Raw genomic sequence first — 24709 nt, forward strand, 5'->3', positions numbered from 1 at the left:
ATTTTCAAAATTGTAACCCTTTAAATGCTGGTTTGTTTACATAATACCACAGATGTTTTTTATGGAAAAAATGAAAAATAGTAATTATTTTCAATATACTAAATGATTTTTTTTCATTGATTATTAAAGTCTTTGATATGTCAATAATTGCGAACAACATTCATTTTGATGCATTCATATTTTTCATGCAGTGTCAGATGTAAAAAAAAAAAAAAACAAACAAAAAAACCCTACCACTCAGGTCCATAAAGGACAAAAATTACCATGTTAAAAATGGTCATAGAAATGTTATATATTAATATTTTTTTCCACTTTCAATGACATCAATTTTTTTTTTTTTTTTTTACCAAATGATTAAAAAAAATTCAAAAGACAAAAATGTCCATAAGGATGCACAAGGGTTAAAGCTTTTACTACTCAGATCATGCAGGTTATGAGAAACCACATCTGGCTTTGCCAGGAAGAGCAGAAGGTTTATGACCAAACAGCATGCTTGTGTATGCTTGAGAGATACATAAAAACACAGAAAGAGAGGCATTTGGAACAGCAGATGTTCTCAAGGTCAGACCACTTCTTCCCATGTTCTTTGTCTTGGTGTCAATGCACAATGACTTGTGAATGTTTCTGTTCGTGCACTTTTAGCATGTGTTAAGCCATTTGAACAATTGAGCTTTTGATTTGTGCCAGCATCAGCGAGGACATATTTATTCTCAGTATTATACACATAGAAAGTGTAGGGCAGTTATGGCTAAGTCTTTCAGGATAGCATTGCGTGTGTGCAACAAAGCTGTAGTAACAGAGGAGGTCGACTGAAGAAAGGCGTGATGGTTAACATGCAAATGAGGCCTCATGATGGTTATTAGTCTGAAAAAGAGAGGTCAAAATGTCAATAGCTCAATGTCATATTAACCTCCTGGTGGGGGGCCCCAAGCAAAACGTGTGCACATGATTTTTATTATTTATTTATTTATTTATTTATTTTTCTTTTCATTGTCAATACAAACTTTCAGGCCACATCAAACATCTCTTCAAGTCTCATTAATCCGAGATGTAGCCCACATGCCAGAACGTGTTTTTTCCCCTTTAACTTATCTTTATTTTTAAAGGCAAAAGGAGGGAACATCAGAGAATTCACCTGTCATGGCAGTCTGTGTGTCTTGATTAATGATACACTTTTATTGTATTGATACCTGGCCTAGAAGGTTAAATGTCACAACTGTCTGCCACATTTGCTTTCTTTATAACAATGGATCAGTCTGACATTTTATCCTGTCGCTGCCAATACATTTCAGAGAACATGGTTAAATAAAACTATAAAGTGTTTTTATTTTTTGTTACCACTTTATTGAGTGTATCCGATCTCTATTTATCCATTAATTGATTCATTCATCTATTCAGTTTATTTCTACATAATCTATATCATAATCATTCAGATATTCCTCTCCTGCAATGAATTGTTGAAAAAAATTTTTTTTATGCTATTCATGTTTTGGTTTTGTGCCCTGCGATGGACTGGCACCCTGTCCAGGGTGTACCCCGTCTTGTGCCCGATGCTCCCTGGGACTGGCTCCAGGTTCCCCCACGACCCTGAAGAAGGAGTAAGTGGTAGAAGATGGATGGATGGATGGATGTTTTGGTATTAATTACACTGCTTTCGGCATTCTGTGTACAGCTGAGGAATTGCAGTCTTAGAATAAAATGCACACAATCAGTTGTACTGAGGCTCAGCTATTTTTAGAGGTTACGTGAAACCCTCATTTTCAACCATTTTGATTGTATAGTATCTTTGGCTAGGTAAAATGTCATAGCATCAGTAATGCCTTTCTAGTGCTTACCTGTTTTGTCACATGGTGTGCCTTTTTTCCAAATGCATATTACATTGTTTTCTTCAGAGCTGTGGTGCTGTTACATTTACATGTATGCCCCATTTTATCTGGATTTTGGCACATTCTTTAAAGTGCTTTCTTTTGAGGTGGATAAACAATTTCGCTGTCAAACAGACTGCAGATGTGCAGTTCTTCCTTTGCATATTTAGCAAACTGCCACTGTTTGCACTATGTCCATTGTGTAAAATCCAAACCAGTTCAATATAACTGATTTAGAATTTTTAGGCACCAACTCAGCCATGCTATCATGTTGCCAAACAAAACACGTAGGAAACATAAGCTAGGGAGCTGCCTAGTCTTGGTTATTATTGGTTCGTTCTTGTGTCTGTCAGAAAGGGTGAGCTGGACTAGTGGATAGAGTAAACTCTGGTTTATAAAAAAAAAAAAGTAACATAGTTTAGTAACATGATATACTTACAATGGGCCTCATTTATCAATATTTTAATACATTTGTGTGTAAATGTTTGAGTAAGCTGAATTGAATAAAAAAATTTCTGCAGGATTTACAAAAGTTTCACAAACACTGAGTTTCTTCATACTTGCTTGCGTATGTTGGTGAATGCCAATCACCAGGCACATGCATGGCACAGTGACTTGCATTTGATGACACCCACACAACTCCATAAAAGGCAAAGGTCACACAGCTGGAATAAGCAAAAATGAAAAATAGACTTGCTCAGAGGTTTCCCCAAACTGTTGCCACAAAGTATGACGCACAGAATCGTCTTGAATGTATTTGTATGCTGTAACTTTAATATTTACTTTCACTTTCCTTTTTCCTTGTAGTGGCCTACACAGACTTAAACCCCACAAAACACCTTTGGGATTAATTGAAATAATGACTCTATGCCATGCCTTCTCACCTGTCATCAGTGCATGACCTCACTAATGCTCTTATGGCTGAACTCCAATATCAAGTGGAAAGCCTTCCCCGAACAGTGATATGACTGCTTTTCCTATTTTGAGATTTTAATTATTACTATTTTCATTATTGTGTAAATGCTCCTATGAATGATAGACATTTGAATCATAAATTATCTAAAATTGTCATATTGCCCAATCCTAAAATAGGAGCTGGATGTTCAGGCCATGATAACATCTGTCACTTAGTAGGCCAATCTTTGCTTAGACTTGGAAGCATTCCATGTCATTACACACCATGACAGATGACTACAGTGAATATTAAAAAGTCTACACACCACTGTTGAAATTTGTAGATCTGTTTCCACCTTTAGTGTGATCTAGCAACAAACAAAATTCAAGTAAAAAACAAATAGAAACATTTTTTTTTTTTTTTTTTTTTTTGGGGGGGGGGGGGGGGGGGGGGGATAAACTTGCAATAACCTTGCTGCACACCCTTTTATAATGGGGTATGTGCCCACTCACCACTCACATTCAAACTCATGTTTGAAAGTAATTATCATACAAGTGTCATCAGTGATGTGAACGAAACCTCAAATAAAGATCAGTTACTTCTGTAGGATTTTCCTGGTTTCGTTCAGCTGCTGGTCATGGTCCGTGAAGAGTTTACAAAGCACTACAAAAGAATTTCCAAATCATTAGATGTATCATGAAACACTGTGAAGGCATCATCAACATGTGGAGAAACTGGGTCACCACAGTGACATTACCAAGAAGAGGAAGTACCTCCAAAACTGATGAAAGGACAAGACAAATGCGTATCAAGGATGCTGCCAACATTAAAATAGCTGCAGAATTCTTTTTTTTTTTTCCCTAAAATGTTTTTGATTGATTTTAACATTAGAGGTGGAAAAAGTTCTAACATTATTTATCTTGGTTTCATTTTTTAACTTAAAAACATAAAAACATGCCATTTTAACCACAAGGTGACTCTGGAAGCATCTGACCACCAATGAATGCAGGGTGAGCTTATCACAATTCCATCATCTTTCCTGCTGAGGTGATCCCCAGTAGAAGGGCCGTTTTCAGTGATTTCTGATAAATGGGGGGTTTCCTCCGGGTACTCCGGTTTCCTCCCCCAGTATAAGACATGCATAGTAGGCTGATTGGCATATCCAAAGTGTCCATAGTGTGTGAATGGGTGTGTGAATGAGTATGTGATTGTGCCCTGCAATGGATTGGCTCCATGTCCAGTGTGTCCTTGTGCATGATGCTCCCTGGGTTCCCCGTGACCCAGTAAGATAAGTATAGAAAATGGATGGAGTCTTTTCAGTCATAATTTTTTCATTAAAATGATGTTTCAAATATTCTGAAAATCAAATGCAATCACATTGTAATGCGTATCATGAAATATCAAACATCAAGTGGAACAAACATATATAATAAAACCACCAATAAATAATGTCAATAATGCAACAAATAAAATAAAATAAAATACATTAATTAATTAATTAATAACATGAAAACACTTTCATGGCCTGGTAGCCTGGCCACTGCCCTAGCCCTGACAAAAATAACCACTTACTGAACACGAATGAATGCTGAATGAAAACATTTTAATAAATAATACTGATTTTAAAATAAAACTAATACATGTAAGTGCATACTTTTTATGAAATAATAGTAAGGGGAATACAAAGTCATACAAAATCACTTGAATCTACAAAACAGTAAAATCAAAATTCTGCATCTCATAAAAAAAAAAAAATCAATCATACATCTAATACATCAAGTATCCTTTTCAACAGCCGAGGTATGCGCATACTGTATGTGTGTGAACATGTTTGTGAATGTTATTGGATTTTATAAGCAGTGGGAGGGACGTATTTTGAATTTTGGTTTGTGATTGGCCGTTGGGATTTGCTACGCAGATTTGGCAACCTCATCTTTCATTTGACCATGCTCGCTTAGTGCTCATCATTTTCGCAAAAACAAACAAACAAACAAACAAACAAATAAACAAATATAACGTTCCATCATTATCAATACGCTTTTTAAAAAAAAAAAAAAAACTATTTTAAAAACACGGACTGTTGCGATTTAAAGCTGGTGTTGTGAAATCGGTGTGCGCATGCGCGTACTGTGCTCGAGGAAACGATACCTAACTTGCATCACAGAGGATCAGCGGAAGTCTGTGTACGTGCTCAGTGGTCCCGAGTATGAGATTTTAAAAGGTGTTTAGTGTGTTATTGCAATGCGACCAGAATCTCGGTCCTCAGATCTGCAGTGTGTTCTGTGTGAAATCACAGATGAGACGGAAATCACAGGTCCCCTGTCATGTAAAGAGGGCATTGCTGCCCACCAGAACTGTTTGGTAAGTTCACTCCGTTTGCATGTTTAGTATGAATGCAAGTGTTTTTACATCATTACATTTTTTTTGTTTTTACATCAAACCTGATTACGTTTATTCGTGATAATTAAACGACTAAATAAATCATTTAGATCCAAGTTAGTTAAACTGTTATTAAAGGTGTAACGCAATGCTGTTATTTGTATCTACCGTAATTTCCGGACTATAAGCGCTACTTTTTTTTTCACACGCTTTGAACACTGCGGCTTAAACAATGATGCGGCTAATTTATGGATTTTTACGGGCTAACGAGCTTCATGCCGCCAAAACATTTAGCCTCGTCACATCGGACCAATGAAATAACCAGGTCACAGTGGACCAATGAAACTGTTCGAATTACATCAAACGCACTCACCCTAAATTCTTCAGATCAGTCATATGGGCTTCACGCACACACCCTCTTCATGGAAAATACACGAAGAAATGCGTATGATGCAGCTTTCAAGTTAAAGGCGATCGATCTGGCTGTCGAAGACGGAAACAGAGCTGCTGCACGTAAACTTGGCATCAATGAATCGATGGTGAGACGTTGGAGACGGCAGCGTGAAGAACTGACTCGATGCAAAAAGACAACAGAAGCTTTCAGAGGTAAGAAAAGCAAATGGCCCGAACTTGAAAACGTTCTTGAAGACTGGGTGAACACACAGAGAGCAGACGGCCGAGGTGTTTCCACTGTGCAGATCCGACTGAAAGCCAAAACAATCGCCAATGAAAAGAAGATTGAAGATTTTAGAGGTGGACCATCGTGGTGTCTCAGATTTATGAGACGAAAAGGCCTGTCCATCAGGGCACGGACGACTCTGTGTCTGCAACTTCCTCCCTACTACGAGGAAAAAGTTACAAACTTCCGCAAATTCACTCAAACAAGGATATCTGAGAATTCCATCGGACCAGATGACATCATAAATATGGATGAAGTACCCTTGACGTTTGACCTGCCTCTTACTAGGACTGTTAACAAAATAGATGACTCGTCCGTCAAGCTGAAAACAACTGGCCATGAGAGAATGCATTTCACTTGTGTTCTGAGCTGCACAGCATCTGGACAAAAGCTTCCACCAATGGTGATTTTTAAGCGGATGACGATGCCAAAAGAAAAACTCCCGAAAGAAATCGTCGTGAAAGTCAACAAGAAAGGGTGGATGATAGAAAGCCTAATGAAGGAATGGCTGACAGAGTGCTACGGCAAGCGACTGGGGGGATTTTTTCACAGAAAAAAAGCATTGCTCGTTTTGGACAGCATGAGGGCCCATATAACAGATTCCGTGAAAGCAGCCATCAGGAGGACAAACTCAATTCCAGCTGTGATTCCTGGGGGCACAACGAAGTATTTGCAGCCACTCAACATCAGTGTGAATCGTGCATTTAAAGTGGCACTCCAAGTTGAGTGGGAGACTTGGATGACGAGAGGCGAGAAATCATTTACCAAAACTGGCCGCATGCGAAGAGCAACTTTTGCTCAAGTCTGCCAGTGGATCCTAACAGCGTGGAGCAGTGTCAAAAAATCTACTATCATCAATGGGTTTCGAAAGGCTGGACTGATGCGTGATGAAGAGGACAGCACAAGGTCAAGGGCGAATTTGCCTCGAGACGTAAGTGACATTGAGAGTGACAGCGAAAGAGAGACTGAGGAAGTGTGTGACAAAGTACCGGTAATTCTGAGCCTGTTCAAATCCGACACTGAAGAAGACGACTTTAGTGGTTTTAATGCGCAGGAGGAAGATGAAGATAGCGATCAATGAACACTGTAAATGCATTCCACAATGGCGTGTGTTCATGTTGATGAATGTTGTCTTTCTTTGTCCCACAAGATTCATATCTGACAGATAGTCTCCTGTTTGTATTTGTATCTGTACAAACACATCTGTTATCGATTATGCGTTTTTGTTTCTGTGTGTCTGTGTCTCTCAGCTATATGCATCTGGAATCTACTGTAAAAACTCTCCCACCTTTGATGACCTGTTTGGCTTTGATGTGGATGATGTGAAAGATGAGTACAAACGAGGAAGAAAACTAGTATGTCTCTCTCTCTCTCTCTCTCTCTATATATATATATATATATATATATATATATATATATAATATTATATTATATTACATTATATTATTTATATATATATATATATATATATATATATATATATATATATATATATATATATATATATATATATATATAATATCTCACTCCCAACACACACACACCAAAGATATAATTGCTTATCAGTTTAGAAACTGGTATCAGAGTATTTATTGAGGAAAGTGCTGAAATTGTATCTTTTAGTTCCCCTCATATTTTTAACAACCCCAGCAGTGTTGCCCACCTATATGTGACCTACAGTATACAATAGGTGTACCTGAAAAAGTGGCCCCTGAGTACAGACAGATTATATATTTATATCTATTATAATGTATACATTGTCATTGCATTCCTAATATATAATGTTTTTATTACTTACCCAGACATGTGCCTACTGTAAACGCAAAGGAGCTACAGCTGGTTGTGAGGTTAAATCCTGTAAGCGCTCCTACCATTACCCGTGTGCCCAGAAAGCTCGTGCATTACCCGAGGAGGACCAAAGCAACGGCACCTTCACGTAAGAAACCAGCAATCTCATAATGGACATGCTTGTTGGCTCACTGAAATAAAATCTTGTTTTACTGAAAATGATGTAGTCAACTGTAATTTAGAGAGAACTCATTTATTTCCTTTAGGTTATATTGTGAAAAGCATAATCCACATGCCAGCAGTGGTGGTAAGTGACTTTTGTTTTTAAAGAAAATGGGGATTCTCTTCTGTGCATATAACATGATCACTGTTAAAGCATGTTTTTAATATTCTCCTTTTTAAAGCTTTAGTCAAATATTCATTCAGTTGATGCGATGTATTCTCGACGGAACAATGCCCAAAAGTGTGTACAGTGTATTTTGATTTATCACGGGGGGAAAGTTGTGTGGAGGGAACTTGAGCTGAATCTGATTATCACTTGGAAATAATGTGACGTAAATCATCAGGATGCATTGCTGTCTACATCACACATTCTACTCAAAGAAAGCAGACCAGGCTGTTGTTGGTTTGCTCATATAGCGTCAGTGTACATGTGGGCAATGCCTCAAAACCCTTCTAATGTGTTTTTATTTATTTATTTTCCCTCCCCCTTCATACCTGATCTTTGTGTGTTTTACGATTGCTTGTGCAAACGTGAAGGGACTTGAAATAAAATGTGTTTTGTCTATATATTTTTTTTTTTTACGAAGGAGTAATGAATTGGATTAATGAATTATGATGCCACTGATTTCTACATTACGTAAATGCAGGCCTGACATGATTTGCTGTCTTTTTTTTTTTTTTTTTTTCCTTTTTAGATTCAGAAAAAGGAAGTGCTAAAGTATGTCCTTCTAGTTCTGGCCGTAAAAGCTTAGAGACAGGTGAACAGGACAGCAGTCGTGGGGGATCTGAGGTAGATAATACACACATGCTTTCACATGCTTTTTTTTACCCTGTATTACAGATCTGTCACCCTTTAGATAGAAATTAAAGCTTTGCACACAGTTCGTACTTTGAAACATTATATGTTGAGTTACAGTGTTCACAATAACTGACATTTCTAAATTCACAATCCTTTGAAAAGCATTAATACTGCCATTTTCATTACCAGTGAGGGACACAAAACTGAGTGTTAAATCTTACAAATAAATAATAATAATAATAATAATAATAATAATAATACCCATAAAAGTCAATAAAATCTTTTTATTTTTTTACATATTCATTAGTTAAGAATAGTTAAGTATATAATAAAGGTAGTGCATTTATTCAGAGGACAAACGTCGATTAAATACATGTAACACGTAAAAATGTCAAATCCTTTGTAAACATTACTGTAGCCTAAGTTGTAACTATATACAGTATATTTTTTGTGGCCATGAGCCACAAAATATACATGAGCCTTAGTGTACTCCTCTGCAAATCATGGACATAGGTCTTTCACTTGATCTTTCAAATGATCTTTCACTTAATATTTCCTGAATTAACATCTTTTCTTCATTTTCAAATAGGAAACTTTTACCAAATAGGACTTTGCCTGCTTTACAGCTTCAACAACAGTAATATTTAAATTGTTTTAACATGAGGTGTTATTTCTGCTTGAATTGAATAGATAGAAATCTCTCCACTATTTGTATTTTAGTGTTAAAGTTTGTGTTCAGACAGTTGTTCAGTTCTTTTGTTTTTTGACAAAACTAGCTGAGTTTATTATTACAAGCAGTAAAACGGATATGCATTAAAAAATATTTGCGATTATTTCTTCCTGCAGCTTGCTTCCATCAAATTCCATTTTTTTTCTAATGACAAAAAGGGTGACATTTGGAGTTACAGATTTGATCCTGAGCTCGTTCTACGTTGGTCTCCTCCTGGTTCCCTGGTTTCCTTACATGCCAGAAGTGAATTGGCTGCTCTAAATTGCCCCTAGGTGCCAAATCCACTGCATCCAGCGATTAAAGTGGAATCTGAAAGTGATCAAGATTCTCCTCCTTTCAGTTTCAATTACATCTCACCCGACACGATAATTCTGTAATATTTTTCTATGAAATGAAAAATTTCACGCCAGCACGCCGTATTGTCTGTGCCTCGGGGTAGCGGAGCAGAGGGAACTTCTGAAAATGGAGCGCAAATTAAACATTGCAGTTTTTGTTTATTTTGTGGATTTAGATTAATTCAATTTGTGGAGAACAGTTACAGCACATCTGGCGTCAAATCTATGAGGTCAGATTACACTATGGAGTGTCTAGTTAACCAAATCATCAACTGAACAAGCTAGCAATATTTACACATAATCTGATCAACAAATTTGAGCACGATGAGCACCTTGGGTAAACAGGTATCATTACATGTTTGTGCTCAAGAGGTGATTTTCAGCATTCACTCCTCTCAGTAGCTATGTTTACATGCACCTTATAATTTTTAAATAATCAGACTGCTAGCTCAATCAGAGTAAAGCATGGTCAGGTATACTGTACACCTCAATACTAATAGAGTAAACTGATAGAGGGCAATCAGCGCTCATCAATCGGCAATCAATCGTTATCTGTGATCTACTCAACGACGCATTGTTGAGGCCACACAGGTATTTGGCTTGCTAAATATCTGGAGCTCTCAGGCGACTCCACATCCTGTGGTGTGAAAAGTGTCATCACTGGCAGTGATTGCGGCAACAAGCAACAGCTAATGAGAGAGCAAGACATGGGGTGAGGTCACCATGGGGAAGAGAAACCCACAAAACAGGCTTGTCATTACAAAACATTTTTTACTCACCCCCAACTCTCTCTGTAGCACGCACAATCCCTGCTGCCCATGTGTGCTAATCCATTCTTTCACCCACTTTCTTTGTCTTTTCCTTTTAGGGGTTTCTTCAGCACAAATCATTGTGCAAACTGCTTGCACTGCTTGTTTCTGTCCTACGTCTGTCTTCAAATAAACAACAACTATTTCGGTCATGGTCTTTGCGTCATATATCCGTGTCACTTCTCGCGTATGTTTTCGTGACACAACGTAGTTTGGACACCAGATCGGGTTGGCGACAGGGGGTCATACACTACACGAGCTGACGACTCCAAGTCATGTAGTGTGAACAGCACAGCGATCTGCTGAAAGTCATGTAGTGTGACCTCAACCCATGCCTTGCTCTCTCACTGGCTGTGGCTCACCTCTGCAATCACTGCCAGTGATGACACTTTTCACACCACATGATGTGGAGTCGCTTGACAGCTCCAGATATTTAGCATGCCAAATATCTGTGTCGTCGCCAGTGCCTCGGTGCTATCATTGAGTAGTTGACAATTGACTGCTGATTTGCGAGCGCCGATTGTTCGCCGAGTTGCCTCCAGTCAAAGAGTTTTTGTCGGCGAGCTTGGTGAGTTGCAAATCGGGCTTAAAATCGTGTACCGTGAACTAGGCTCTAGCTACTTTCCATTGACGAGTGTCGGCAGTACTGCCCTGCGAGCATGAGCTCCTGCTTTCCCACTGCAGACGTACCTCTCTCTGTGGCTATTCTGTTCAGTGAGGGGCAGAGCACAGCACATTCATTTGCTTCTAGCTTTCTCTCTGAGTGATCATTTTATATATAGCTGAAATCACAGCACAGCCGTTGTCAAACAGATGTAAAGGGTTGACATTAGGCAGAATGCAAGAGACCAATACGACATGATGACGCAATGAATTTGCTGATTAGCAAATGACATCATCTAGCGACGTTTAGCAATGTTCCATTGGAAGTTCTTGGCATCAGTTCTAATGTCACTCACCTTGACGTTGTGGTGAAGATGAAGCAATATCTGGGAAATGGGAAATTTAGTCCAGAATTTATTTATTTATTTATTTTTGGAATTTAAAAAGAAAAAATGAAGAATGTTTGTTTGAATGACATCTCTTGTATAATCTTTAAAAACAAAAAATACAAATACAAAAAATAGTGCTTGAAAAGCCGTGTTTGATCGAGAGTGAGTTCATTTCCAAATTCAGATATTTGTTCCTAATGTTTTGTTCTAAGTAATCTGAGGACAATTTCCATTTGCTTGATTTCGTTGCTCTAGGTAACAAATAGATGAAAAATGTGGCCCATTTAATTAGTTGCTTGCCAGTTGTATGATTGTTCCGGAGTTTTTCCCAATAGCCAGGTTCATTTTGTAGATTTGATTTGATTGGTGGCTAGCACGGTAACCTTAGTGGTTAGCACGTTCGCCTCACACCTCCAGGGTCCGGGGTTCGATTCCCACCGGGGCCATGTGTGTGCAGAGTTTGCATGTTCTCCCCGTGCTGCGGGGGTTTCCTCTGGGTGCTCCGGTTTCCTCCCCCAAAGACATGCATGGTAGGCTGATTGGCGTTTCTAAAGTGTCCGTAGTGTATGAATGGGTGTGTGAATGTGTATGTGATTGTGCCCTGCGATGGACTGGCACCCTGTCCAGGGTGTACCCTGCCTCGTGCCTGATGCCTCCTGGGATAGACTCCAGGTTCCCCGTGACCCTGAAAAGGAGTAAGCGGTTGAAGATGGATGGATGGATGGATGAATTTAGGGCTGGGTGGTACAGCAAAAAAATTTATCATGATATAATGTTTTATATCATTCAGTATCGATAATCATTGATACATTTTAATATTTTTTTAAACAAAAGACCAGTAGAAAAAAAGGTTTGAATTTAACCACTGTATTTTTAATTTACTCACTTTCTTAAGGCAAACAACAATTTTTTTTTTTACAGTCAAAAACAAAATACAACTTAAATGAATATCTTCTCTTTTCTTCTTATATGAAGAGTAAATAAGTGTTAAAGAAACTCTTGAACTTAATAAATAAAGGTGTACTGTTGATAAATATCGATAACATTTTATTGCCCAGCCCTAATTTGATTTATGAATTAACTCAGTATTGTGTGGTATCCTGATACTACTTAGTGATACTTCAGCTGGTTTAGGTTACAGTGTGGTCTTTTAAAGCAGTCCAGTAAGAAAGCACAGTTCACAATTTGAATTTATTTAAATAAATGTGAGGCTGGATGGGGGATGGATGCGGGATGCAAAGTGACCTCAGTAAAGTTGGCACAGTGTCTGATATTACCAGTGACATGATTGGATCTTATTGTTTCTTTGATGCATAGACTGCGAGTTTGGTTCCTGTTGTCCATCCTGCCACAGGTTGAAGCAAAATATTCGCATTTTTACCCTCTCCAAGTTTCTGAGGGAGCCAGAAGCCCTGACCACATCCCTAACCATGATAAAGCAGTTACTGAAGATGAATTAATTGATGCTGTCCAATAGACAATTTAGATTTATTCATATAAAAAAGATTATAGATCTATAGACAAATAGATTTATTCATCTTTAAAAAGAAAATGAAAATAGGGTCAACATTAAGAATATTCTACAGTGTCCTTCACTAATATTGGCATTTCATCGTCGTAGAGAGTCACAAAATGGGCAGAAATCTAATCTGGAGACAATGTATATACACTGGCCTAGAGTACTCTGACCCAGCCTACTTTTCACTTTGAGTTTGCTTCATTCTCCTGACTGTCTGCTTTAATATTTTAATAAACCTGCATTTGCTTTGAATCCCTGTGCGATATCTTGACACATGTACAGCCAATTGTGAAATCCAAACAAAACCTAAATATCAGCAGGTCACAAAGAAATCCTCAAATTTTTATTTAAAATGACCCTCAATTGCGCTCAGTGACTCCAGCCCTGGCCTCCTCCATGTCCCGTCCATGAATAAAATCTTCGTTATAGTATTAGTCTTGTTAGTGTAAAACATTTGACTTAATAATACTTATTTTAAGATTACTTTAATAAAGAGAGAGTGATAGTCAAATGTGTTTCCTCAGTTAAGAATGTCCAGAAAAATAATTTTTTGAAATGTAAACATGACAACCACAATTAATGTTACTGTCCTCATTTTAATGACATATTGATTTAATCCATTGATTCTCTTACATATTAGGAGAGACTTGAAACTGTTGCATAGACAAATGGTGACCAGTTACGCTGGTACAGACTAAGGGTTTCGTCTCCTTCCCAGCAAAGCTGTACCCCCCTGTCATCTCATCCCAAGCCCAGCTGCTCTATTGTGTCCTCCTCAGCCAAGCTGCAAAGCCCTTCCTTCGTCCTGCTTTTCCCGCTGGTTTGTTTCTTTCTGGTTGTTGTTACTCTTTTTTTTTTTTTGGTAGGTTGGAAGGGCTTGCAAATAATTTTCAAAGTTATTATTATTAGTTAATAAGTTGTTAGAAGTGATGGTACATTTTAATTCAGTTTATTGGGCAGGGAAACCTACATTCATTGACCCATTTATCCAGTACACATAGCATATATGTGCACTTTGTAGGTATATACAGTTGTACCCATAAGTTTGCATACCCCGTACAGAACCCGTTAAATCTTAATACTGTTAACAAAATAAGAGGGATCAGAAAATCCCCATGTTGTTTTTATTTGGTACTGTCCTGAATAAGCTATTTCGCGTAACAGATGTTTACATATAGTCCACAAGACAAGATAATAATTGATTTTATAAAAAAAAAAAAAAGTACCCTGTTCAAGTTTACATACCCTTGATTCTTAATACTGTGTTTAATAATTAATAATTACCTGGTTAATCCATGACTGTTTTTTGTGTTTTGTGATAGTTGTTCATGAGTCCCTTGTTTGTCCTGTGCAGTTAAACTGCCCACTGTTATTCAGAAAAATCCTCCAGGTCCTGCACATTCTTTGTTTTTCCAGTATAGTCTGCCAGGAGGATGTAAATTTTTGGACAGCATGATCTTTGTAAATTGTTAGTATTTTGTCTTCTGGGAGACACGTAACTGTCTTATTTAGCGTCTGAATGGCAGTACTAAATGGCGGGGGTGGGGGGGGGATCTTTAAACAAAATAATAATTTATATTGATCATCATGTTCAAACGTTTACATCCCCCTGGCTCTTAATGTATTTCAAAAAGTGGCTATATGATGTTCAGACCCATCTTTTCATACTGAGGACAACTGAGGGACTCGTAGACAACTATTACATAAGGTGCAAACGTACACTGATGCTCAAGAAGTTAACACGATACATTAAGAGCCAGGGGATGTAAACTTTTGAACAGGATACAATACCAAAAACAGCAATTCCAACAGCCTTAAAGGGAAACTACTCCCTGGAACACATTAACCCTCTTACCCCTAAGTTCCCACAGTATTATGTACCACAACCCTATATTCCCCAGAGAAACAGCACGCCAACCCTGAGTTCCTGGGCCAAAATTGGCCCCAAAATCAACATTTTAATTTTAACATGTTTAGGCCTTGAAACAACTTATAATAATGTATTTGTGTAATATTACTTTGAAAATGAAGCAGTTCAGTGTTTTTACTCCACTTAGAGCACAATTCTTAACTAGAGAAATGACGAAAAATGCTTGCTAAAATCCTTATACTCCTTTAGAAGTACCATACAAGCATCAGCATGGTCAGTGCCTTTGAATAAATTCAAGTAAATAAATAAATAAATGCATTTTAGCGCCAAAAGTCGAGTTTCTGGTGATAATCAGACCAGCAGGTAGTGTTTTCACGAATGCACAGAAATGGTCCCATTATGACTCCAAACCCCTGCAGTGTCAGTCGCACTGGTTGATGCTGAGGATGAAGACGGATCAGGGTCTGAATCAGGAGAGTTTGCGTCTCTCAGTTTCGGTTTCGGTTTCAACATCGCCTGAACTTTCACTGCTGTCACTATCTAGAATCCTCGCTCTCGCCTGTGTAACTGTGTATGTTTTCTCTTTTTTTTCCACTGTTTTAGATGTACCTGTGTTCACTGTAGGTGTGACTTTAGCTGGAACACGATTAGCTTTTCGCTTTGGCATCATTTAGTTCACTTCTACTATTACACCAATATTCACGCTTGGATCAGCTTCATCGTAATGCCGGCATAATAACGTAATCACATCGTGACGTCATGACATCATCAACCTTCCGGGTCAAAAAATAATAATTAAATAAGTAAGGAATCATAGCAGAGTAATGCCGGTGTACCAGCCTTATGGGGATGACGTTTACACTGTAAAGCCGCTATATTGGCCTTACGGGGATTTGGCATAGACGACCAAGCCGGTATATCGTCCTTACGGGAATAGATCAAACATGGGCAAGCCGGTTTTTCGGCCATACGGGGTAAGAGGGTTAAACATGATTTTATTGACATAATTGTAATGTGCTTAGCTCTTTTGTTTCTAATTTGATGGTTGGGGTTGTATGCTCATTATACCTGTAAGAAGTCCATCTTTACTTTAGGTAAAAAATGAAGTAATGGCTAAATCTTGCAGCCACCACTGTCAGTCACTGACACTGTCAGTTCAAATGGCATTGTGGGTAATGTAGGAAACTGTTAACCAAATTGGAAATAGACCAACATGAACAAATGTTTAAACTAAATAAATCAACTTAGAATTTCCTTACAAAATAAATATTGCATTGCTCTGAAAATCAGGTTAATTATAAAGATCAATATGCAAGTCATATTCAGGGTGGATTTTTCCTTTAATAGAATAAGGATTCATTCAATGTGCAGTTAGTTGAAACGCTGAAGCCATCCACTGCCACCTTCAAACAGCATGGAACCTCATATACTCTAAATACCCTTTATCCACCCCAGGTTCTACCTAATGCAAATGATTTGGGAAAGGACTATATCTAAAACTATTGATGTTTTACACCACCATTACCATCAGCACCCTACCCCAACCCCCTATTTGAGACTATACATGATGTTCTTGCTCTGCATCATCCTGGGTGAGCATGTCATATCAACACCAGTCCAGAACAGAAAAAACTCATAAAGCATAGTTGAGAGTTTTTGATGGATCTGTACTAGAGAAGTGATTTCCAATATCAGTCACAGTTCTCTAGATCACGGCTCAGTCAGTTTGGTAATGGGCCAGTAGCAGCTCCCCAACATGATTTAGTGCTGCCACAAATATCTGACCATTTTTACAGGATACTAACACTAATTGGTTATTCCGAACAAGTATTATTTGAGTAGTCAGTCCTTCCGGGATTTTGCGATTGCAGAAATTAAGGCAAAATCAAATAAACCACAATATTTGGAGGAGCTTGCAATTTTTCAAAATTACCTCAGATTTTCTGCAGATTTGGGCCAAGACATGTCATGTGACATCACAACACACATTCAGCCACAGCCCTTTTTGATTCCTGTGTGGCAAACATGAGTACAGCCAAAAGTTCTCATTTACCAGCAAACATCACTGTGGAAGACCAGGCAAAACAATTTTGTGCAACTGCAATTTCACCAATTCAAGTAGCTTGCAAGTTGCGTCCAAAATTTTGAAAAAAGCCACAGCAAAAATGAAGTATTTTTTGACCGCAACGATCACAAAAAGCTTGGCAAAATCCTGCATGGACTGATAGTCTTGATCATTCTTAAAAACAACTAACCACAATGGCTTATTAAGTGTTTGAAATTTAATATTACAATTTTTCTCAATTGCTTAAACACATTTCTTGAAATTATGCCTCCTTTTCTTGAAACTTAAAAGCAATTCCATAACTTCTCACCCAATTCCCCAAAATTCCTATTTTCAGGTCAAAATGAGGCTCTCCACTCAAAACCATTCAATCTTGCTGAAAAAGCAAGATTTTTTTTTTGCCCTCAGACATGACACATAAGCGCTCAAAAACTCACACTACAATATAGGCTTACACACTGGTGAGTAAATAAATACATTCAAAACAATACTACAAAAACCGTTAAGTTATGTTGCTTGTGGTTCTCCCCCCTCAAAAATCTTTTCACATTATGAAAACAACAAAAGATGCAACAAATGTATACATTTGCACATTTATTATTGCTTAATGTACTGTACAGTACACCAAACAACAACAAACAACAACAACAAAATTATTCTGCCCCAGCATCTAGTCTTTGATCTGGGACAGACCAGAGAATCTCAACATCACAGGCTATATTGGACCTAGTCAGGCAGTGGGGGTAAAATCATCGTGCGTGCCTGATCCACCCCGGCACGTGTCGACTGAAATGTCTAGGCTGGCTTTTTCCGTGACCTGGAGGAGGTGAACGTGGATGTGAGGTTGTCGGTCATACTTTCCACCACCTTGCCCCCCAAAAAATTCCTCTATCGAGTTCAGAAAGGGGATGTATGCAGGCAGAAAGATATTGGAAAACCTCGGGTTATTAGTAAACCAGTCACGAACCAGAGCAGCACGATGGAAACTGACATTATTTTGACATATCACTTCTTACTGACATATCACTTATTACTGACATATCACTTCTATGCCAGTAGTGAGGCCGCTCTGGTTCTGCTGGCTCCCTCTGGTCAAGCTGGAACACACGCTCTCTTAGACCATCAAGGAAACCAAGGAGGAGTATAGTGTTCTAGGGACCAAGAATGGCATGGTGGTGAAATACCCCTCATTGGCTGATGGCTGTGCATATAGTGATGTTCCTGAATTGCTGGCCAGGTATCACAGTCACAATAGCCCGATGGCCAATTATATACCTCCCCCTTCTCCTTCTTTTGGTCAAGTTAAAAATACAGAAACTATCTGTATCTGAGGCAATTTAATGCATTTCTTTTTATTACAGTAGTATAGTGCAACAGCTACAGTACATGCATGTGTTGTAACAGCACAGAGTACAGCACTCAAGTTACAGTATAGAGTAGTCTGAAGTAAACCTACCTGTTTTCCTCCCTGAAGATTTTTATGATCGAGGCGATGGTGAAACGACTCAAGTTTGGCTGTACTCGTTGCCCGGCCTCCCTCATAGTCATACCATGGACAAGGACATGGAGTGGGGCAAATTTCATCCGAGATTGCTTGTTTCCTTGCCCTTCCCCTTCTTCTTCCTTGATGTTGTTGTCCTTCTCCTCCTCTCCCTACTCCTCCACCTCCTCTTCTTCCTCTCCCTACTCCTCCACATACTCTTCCTCTTCCTTCACCTCTTCCACCTCGATCTCTTCCTTCACGTCTCTCTGGATCCATTGTTCCAAAACTGAATGAACTTTCTCAGGCTCTTTTATCTATCTATTGAAGGTTCTGATTGGTGTCTGATCAGTTTTGATTCTGGGTAATTGTGTGCTAATTGAGCTAAAGCTGTGCTGACTTGAGCAAACAATATTGAATGCTAGTGCTTTCTAAATGACCACATGGTGTAGGCAATGAGAAATGAAGGGATTTGTGTGTAGAGTTTTACAGTGATGTTTAAACAAATCTGACTCATCTGTCAAAACATTGGAATAGTATTTATAGTTTAGGGAAATGGGTATGCTTTTTGATAAATGGCATTATAGTTTTGAAATTTTAGTTCAGAAGCCTGGTTATAGTGTTTATGCAATCGAGGAAAAACTGAAATATTAAGCATGATGATATTAATCGTGTTCACTTTTGTAATTGAAAATGTGTTTAGTATATAACTGTCCTAACTGGTACATTGTTGTTTGCTAGCAAGGTATCTAGAAAGGTTGCCCACTTGCATACCTTTCGGCTTAAAATACAACAAAATAAAATGCAATATGTTAACATAGATATTCTACTGCCAGCTAACTCCTGAAAATCTGTTATCTTACAGCCAAAATCTTGCTATCCGTTTTGTTTTTAAAGTTCATTGATCCCTGGCTTGAGATTGCATAAAAACTTTGCCGATACTTATTTAATATTTTTGTGTGTTTTCAATGGTAATTGTTGGCATTCTGAATTTTTGCACCCTTTTTTGTAAACTTATTATAGTAAATCATGAAGCTAATAAGAACATACTTTGGAACCAGTTATAGACGAATCAAACATGTTAGAGGCCTGGCCACAACCTACTTCCTTTTAGTTTACTGAGTGAATTTGCATGTTCACCTGGCATGATATACTACATTAAAATGAAAGTATTTCACATGCAACATTTTAATGTGTGACAAAAAAAAAGGAAATTGTTGGATTTGCTGACCTGGTTTCGCTGGTCAATAGGCAGGGTGTGGTGCGGATTAGTTTCAAAACAAATACAGAATCTGTTGCATAATCTGTTTAGAATGAGGCTGTTTGTTTAAACAAACTAAATCTCTTAAGTTCCATGTACTGTATATATTATGTTCTATCTAAATTGTTCAATATATTACTGAAATTTTTATTACTGTAACCTCTTTCTGATTACAGAGTGACTCGGAAACACCTCCGAGACGGTAAATGTTTTAGTCTATTTCTGTTTGTGTTGAAGGTTTTGTTTTTCAGTCTCAGATGTTGATCACATCATCCTTCATTTGATTTGCTCATTTTAAGGTCCCAGAGTAGGAAAAGGAAATTTCCGGAAGCATCTTTTGACTCGGGTAATTTGTCTTTTAGTGCTTGCAAATTCAGAATGTCCTGCTAATACTGATTGTATGATGATGATTATGCTAATTATAACCGCAGAATCTTTCACTGACCTGTCAGTGGTCAATTAATATACATCGGAAGCATTTTTAAAAGTTTGAACGAATCAACTGTTTTATTTCTATCAGATGAAACTCAGAGCATCATTGATCCAATGTTTGCACCAGTAGAATCAGAGCATGAGGATAGCATACCTCCAGTGCAGAATACGGTAAGACTCCTGCTACACTCAAGCCTGCAATTAAATTGTCATAGTTTTGTTGCAGAAAATAGCCACAACAGTATGAGCATAACTAGTTGTCCAAGGTCTTTGGCTATGAAAAGCTATTTGGCCTCAATACAAGAAACTATCTTGCTGTGTGATAACAGTCTATGGTCAATGTACTTGCTGGAGTTTGGAGTATGCAGTATTGTACTAAGAGGTTACAGAGGCACATCACACATGGAATCATCACATAGAATCACATAGAATATTTACACCAAGGTTATATATGAATATATGTAACATTTAAGAAAGCTTTATAAGTGGACAATACTCAGCCTTTTCATTAGATTTATGTTTATTAAATAGGACTTTAAAGTTGCAGTAGTAGATAACAGATTGATCTGTCAATGTGAACATATTGTTATGAATAAAATATCGGTTGAATCACAGTCGTGAAACTGTTTATTGTCTTCTCAGCAGCCACCACTTGACTCTGAAGATAGAAGGTAGGAATTAAAATAACTCAAAAATAACTTGATCAAATCCAGATAGGATTTGATAGTTTTGTATTTTCTGCTGATAAAATTCTTTTTCATACATTAATCGAAGAATGAACATCGTATCTCTCACAGCAGGGACAATAAGGAGCCTAGAAAAGGTAACTATAGTTTGTGTTTGTGTGAAATAGAAAAGTAGGGCTGGATAATTTTCATGAATGGGCCTCATTTATCTGTCTTTAATAAAGTTGTGTGTAAATGTTTGCATAAGCCAAACTGAACTTAAAATTGTTATGCTGATTTTCATTGTGTTTCATGTTGATGACCTGTAAAGTGCATTTTTGACACAGCTCATTTGCAATGTCTCACTTCTGTGCCAGTAAAATATTGAATAATTTATAATATTAACAATAATAAGCATGCACTAAATCTTTCTTCATCTGAGGCATTTGTTTAAGGCTTTCGGCTGTGTGCAAGCAGATCAGCCTGTCCTCGGTTTATATAGTAGGGCAGAATTTATTTTGCCATACTTAAATGATCAGTTTTATTTATGGGTTTGTGTTGGTTCACTTTTTTTCATTTTCTTTAATTAATGCCAATAAAATAAAACTACTGGTTTTGACTAAATGTTCTCTGATATTCTTAGTCCCTGCCCTAGCATTCACCTTGAGAATTAGAATGAGTATTTGTTTTTGATCGAGACTACAAAGCTTTTTCAATAAGGGTGTCTGCTAAATGCTGTAAATATAATTTAAAAAATAAGCAATTTAAACTCCACAATATAATCTTTTATATAAAAGTGTAGTAATCCATACAAATTATGATTTGAAGTTGATCAGGTCGAGGTTTACATTATTTAATCATCTTATGTGTTCATTTACACACAATCAGGAGCACGAGTAGGATACAAACATTTTTTCTAATTGATGAATGTTGAATGAATGATGTTCATGAATAGCAAATTTCTTATATAAACATATGTATGAATGATTTACAAATAAATGTACTCCTATCCAGCTTGATAAATGAAGCCTGTTGCATGTATTTAAAAAAATACTAATTTTACTCATATTCATAGACAGTTTGCATACTATATATTCCTTTTTTGTGCAGGAATTAATTATGCTCTTAGTGGTGATGATGAAGTGTGTAACGATTCGGTGAGTGCACCAGACCGGACTAGAACAATCCCCATGCAGCTTTTAGTAACATGTTCCATATGCTCCGTGTTCTGTGTGTTTTGCCTCTAATAGGTCTTCTCTCTCTGTCTCTCTCTCTCTCTCTTTCTCGCTCTCTCAGGATTTTGAGTCCCAGAGTCTGTTAAAAACAGAATACCACCACGATAATGTGCTATTCACTGTTATTGCGGATTCAGGACCTTCCATTGAATCAGGTACCTCTCAGCTACACAAATCTGCTTATAATGCTGCTTTTGGTTGTATTGGTTCTTAACAAGTGCGATTAAAATTATGAATGCTCTAAGTTGCAGACAACAACTCTGATCCCTGTTCCCCTGCTGAACCAAGCCCAGCAGACACTCCTTTGATTAAATTTGATCAGTCTGTCTCTGCCCAAGAGCAGACAGCAGACCTTCACTCCAACATCACCATTCCAGAAAACTCACCTGTGCGTGCCCGCCTGTCTTTCGACTTCCCTCAATCCGGCGGCGCCACTGATAAATCCTCCAGTGTCCAAGAAGTTTTGTGTGGAGACCTTCCTATCAAAGTCAAGGGTTGTAAATCTCAGGAGATACCACCTTTAATGACAAATGAGCTAAAAGGATCTCATGTAAAGTGCCCTCATGATCATCCACTAGACCTTACAGCACCAGGAGGGTGCTGCATGGCACATGTTGAGTTCTGTGAACCTGTAGGCCACGTGGGTGTGTCGGACTCGGGTGCTGCCCTCTTCTGGAGGAGATGTAATGAGGTGGGCTGCACGGAGGACATATTCACAGAGCTCACACGTCAGCTCACCTGCTTGGCTGAGAGGGTGCAGAATCGGCATGCCACACAACAGGGTGTGAACAGATCCTATCTCTTTGGTCTTCTCTTTTTTTTTTTTAAATTAGCAACAATAGTGTAGCAGTGGCCACCCCTTGGCTCCACCCTTGTGTTCGATCTAATAATGCACAATACTACTCCTGTCAATGCAACAGAGAATTGACCAGTGTTACTTTGACTCTGCAGACTACGCGGTGTCTCTCAAGATACTGGAGGCATCAGGGAAGCTTCCTGCGATATTCAGACAAGTGGAGCAAGGTTTGCTGTTCACACTTTTAATTATGTATATTGTTTATAATTGTCTAACTGTAAGCAGATTATTTACTGCAGATCATCTCTCTTCCAGACTTGGAAAATCAAGAAAGAGAGCTGCAGAGAAAGAGGGAGGCATTAAGGGACGTCAAGGCAGTGCTTGATGAGAATAAACTTATCTGATGTCAAATAATAATGATTTTTATCATCACTTTATTGGTTAATTTCTATCTTCATTGTAGTTTTATATTTTTATATGTTTTATATCAAGCTTGAATCCCTACTTTGCATATATTCCTGTATATGTGATCAACATGTTTAAATATACATTACAGCTCTGGGAATGGACTCTTCTTACTCTAATTTTTTATTTTTTTTATTCATTTTGAAATATTATAGCCTTAACTAGCCAGTTAGGTTAGTCAGTATGTCCAGTGACATAAATAAACAAATGGTAGGTTGAGGAATCTGTTAGTTTGCAATTGTTTTTATTAAAATTATTTCCAATGTAGTCACTACTGCTATCTTCATTACTAGTCTGTCCATAGCTTCTTGTATCTGTTGACCGCCATTATCACTCAGCAGAGGAGATGCTACTAGCAAGGAGTGAGTAATTTAGAGTTAAGCACTATGGAACGTCCCTGAGTAACAGTACAAACCACTCTATGAATTTTCCAGGGTACTAAAAAGTCTGTCGAAGATTCAGTTTTATTTTATATGTACATATACATGAACGGAATTCTATTACTGTAGATAGACAAACAGACTTTACATAAGGGAAAGCACAGGCACAGCCATAAAATAATATTTGCATATATGATATGCTAATAATACATGGAAGTTAAGGCTGTACTCATGTAAAAACAAAGTTGATATTTGCTTAATGTAAGGAGTGTTAGACTTAACCACCATAACACCTGCACACTGGAAGTTCACTTTCTTTAAAGGGCTAGGAACATTGTGACACATGGAAGTGTTTGACATTTTGTGCTATTTTGTATGAAGGAGGAGAACTTGAAGAACAGCAGGTGATTTTCCAGAAGTAGTCTGGTCCATTTTTCTGCAGGACAGAGGCTCTTGGAACCATTTCAATCTGTAAAAACACAAGATAAACTTTTTTTTTTTTTTTTCCTGAAAAATAAAAAAACCTTCATGATAGTGCCATACTACACATTTGTGTTTCCCATGATCTCAGGTGCCCACAGGATGTCGACGTCTTTGCTCTCTCCAGGTAATAATGAACACTGGACACAAGGTACATGTGTAATAGGAGCTCGGGGAGGAAAAATGTGAATCATTTGGGTCCTTTGGGCAACACTTTTGTTTGTGTTTATATTACTTTAATGTAAAACAAATACATTGTTGATGGAGAAATTGTATCTGTCAAAATGCCCATTGCAAAAGTACCAATAATGGTCAGATTGTGTAAGTTTAATAATGAAAAAGACTAATACAGAGGTTGTAAACTGGACAGAGGTCTGGATATGAGCCCAGAAGACCATTTCAGTGGACCGAGTACTTGAATAAATACTGAAGCAGAGCAATTAAACATAAATAAATTGATTCAACTTCTGTAGCAGATCCTCTGTTGCTGCTTATCCATTCACATGTATTAATGTTAATTATTTAGCAGCTCCTAGAACCAGAGACGAGCTACAGAAAGGGGAGCATT

The 24709-nt window shown here is 37.8% G+C and overlaps 2 protein-coding genes across 4 annotated transcripts in view; one reads left to right on the forward strand and one right to left on the reverse strand.

Moving 5' to 3' along the window:
* Positions 1-4873: 4873 nt before the first annotated feature.
* phf11 (PHD finger protein 11) lies at positions 4874-23381 on the forward strand. 3 transcript variants are annotated; one of them, XM_017469303.3, is made up of 16 exons: positions 4874-5121; positions 7069-7173; positions 7621-7754; positions 7873-7913; positions 8524-8618; positions 13731-13832; positions 19865-19890; positions 19988-20034; positions 20209-20291; positions 20763-20791; positions 20918-20943; positions 21896-21942; positions 22082-22175; positions 22266-22802; positions 22972-23043; positions 23132-23381. In XM_017469303.3, exons 1-16 carry the CDS (start codon positions 5002-5004, stop codon positions 23218-23220), a joined length of 1647 nt encoding a protein of 548 aa, XP_017324792.1. In that variant the 5' UTR covers positions 4874-5001; the 3' UTR covers positions 23221-23381. The 3 variants fall into 3 exon arrangements, with proteins under 3 accessions (XP_017324792.1, XP_017324793.1, XP_017324794.1); XM_017469304.3 differs by having other exon boundaries at positions 20766-20791; XM_017469305.3 differs by lacking the exon at positions 13731-13832.
* A 129-nt stretch (positions 23382-23510) lies between these two features.
* The window catches only part of mcf2lb (mcf.2 cell line derived transforming sequence-like b), a 43637-nt gene continuing 42438 nt past the window's right edge, over positions 23511-24709 (reverse strand). Inside the window, exon 31 of the mRNA XM_017469289.3 lies at positions 23511-24130. The gene's annotated coding sequence lies outside the window, so the exon portion shown is untranslated. The remainder of the gene's footprint in view (positions 24131-24709) is intronic.

This window comes from Ictalurus punctatus, chromosome 6, assembly GCF_001660625.3.
Source record: "Ictalurus punctatus breed USDA103 chromosome 6, Coco_2.0, whole genome shotgun sequence".
Lineage (NCBI taxonomy): Eukaryota > Metazoa > Chordata > Actinopteri > Siluriformes > Ictaluridae > Ictalurus > Ictalurus punctatus.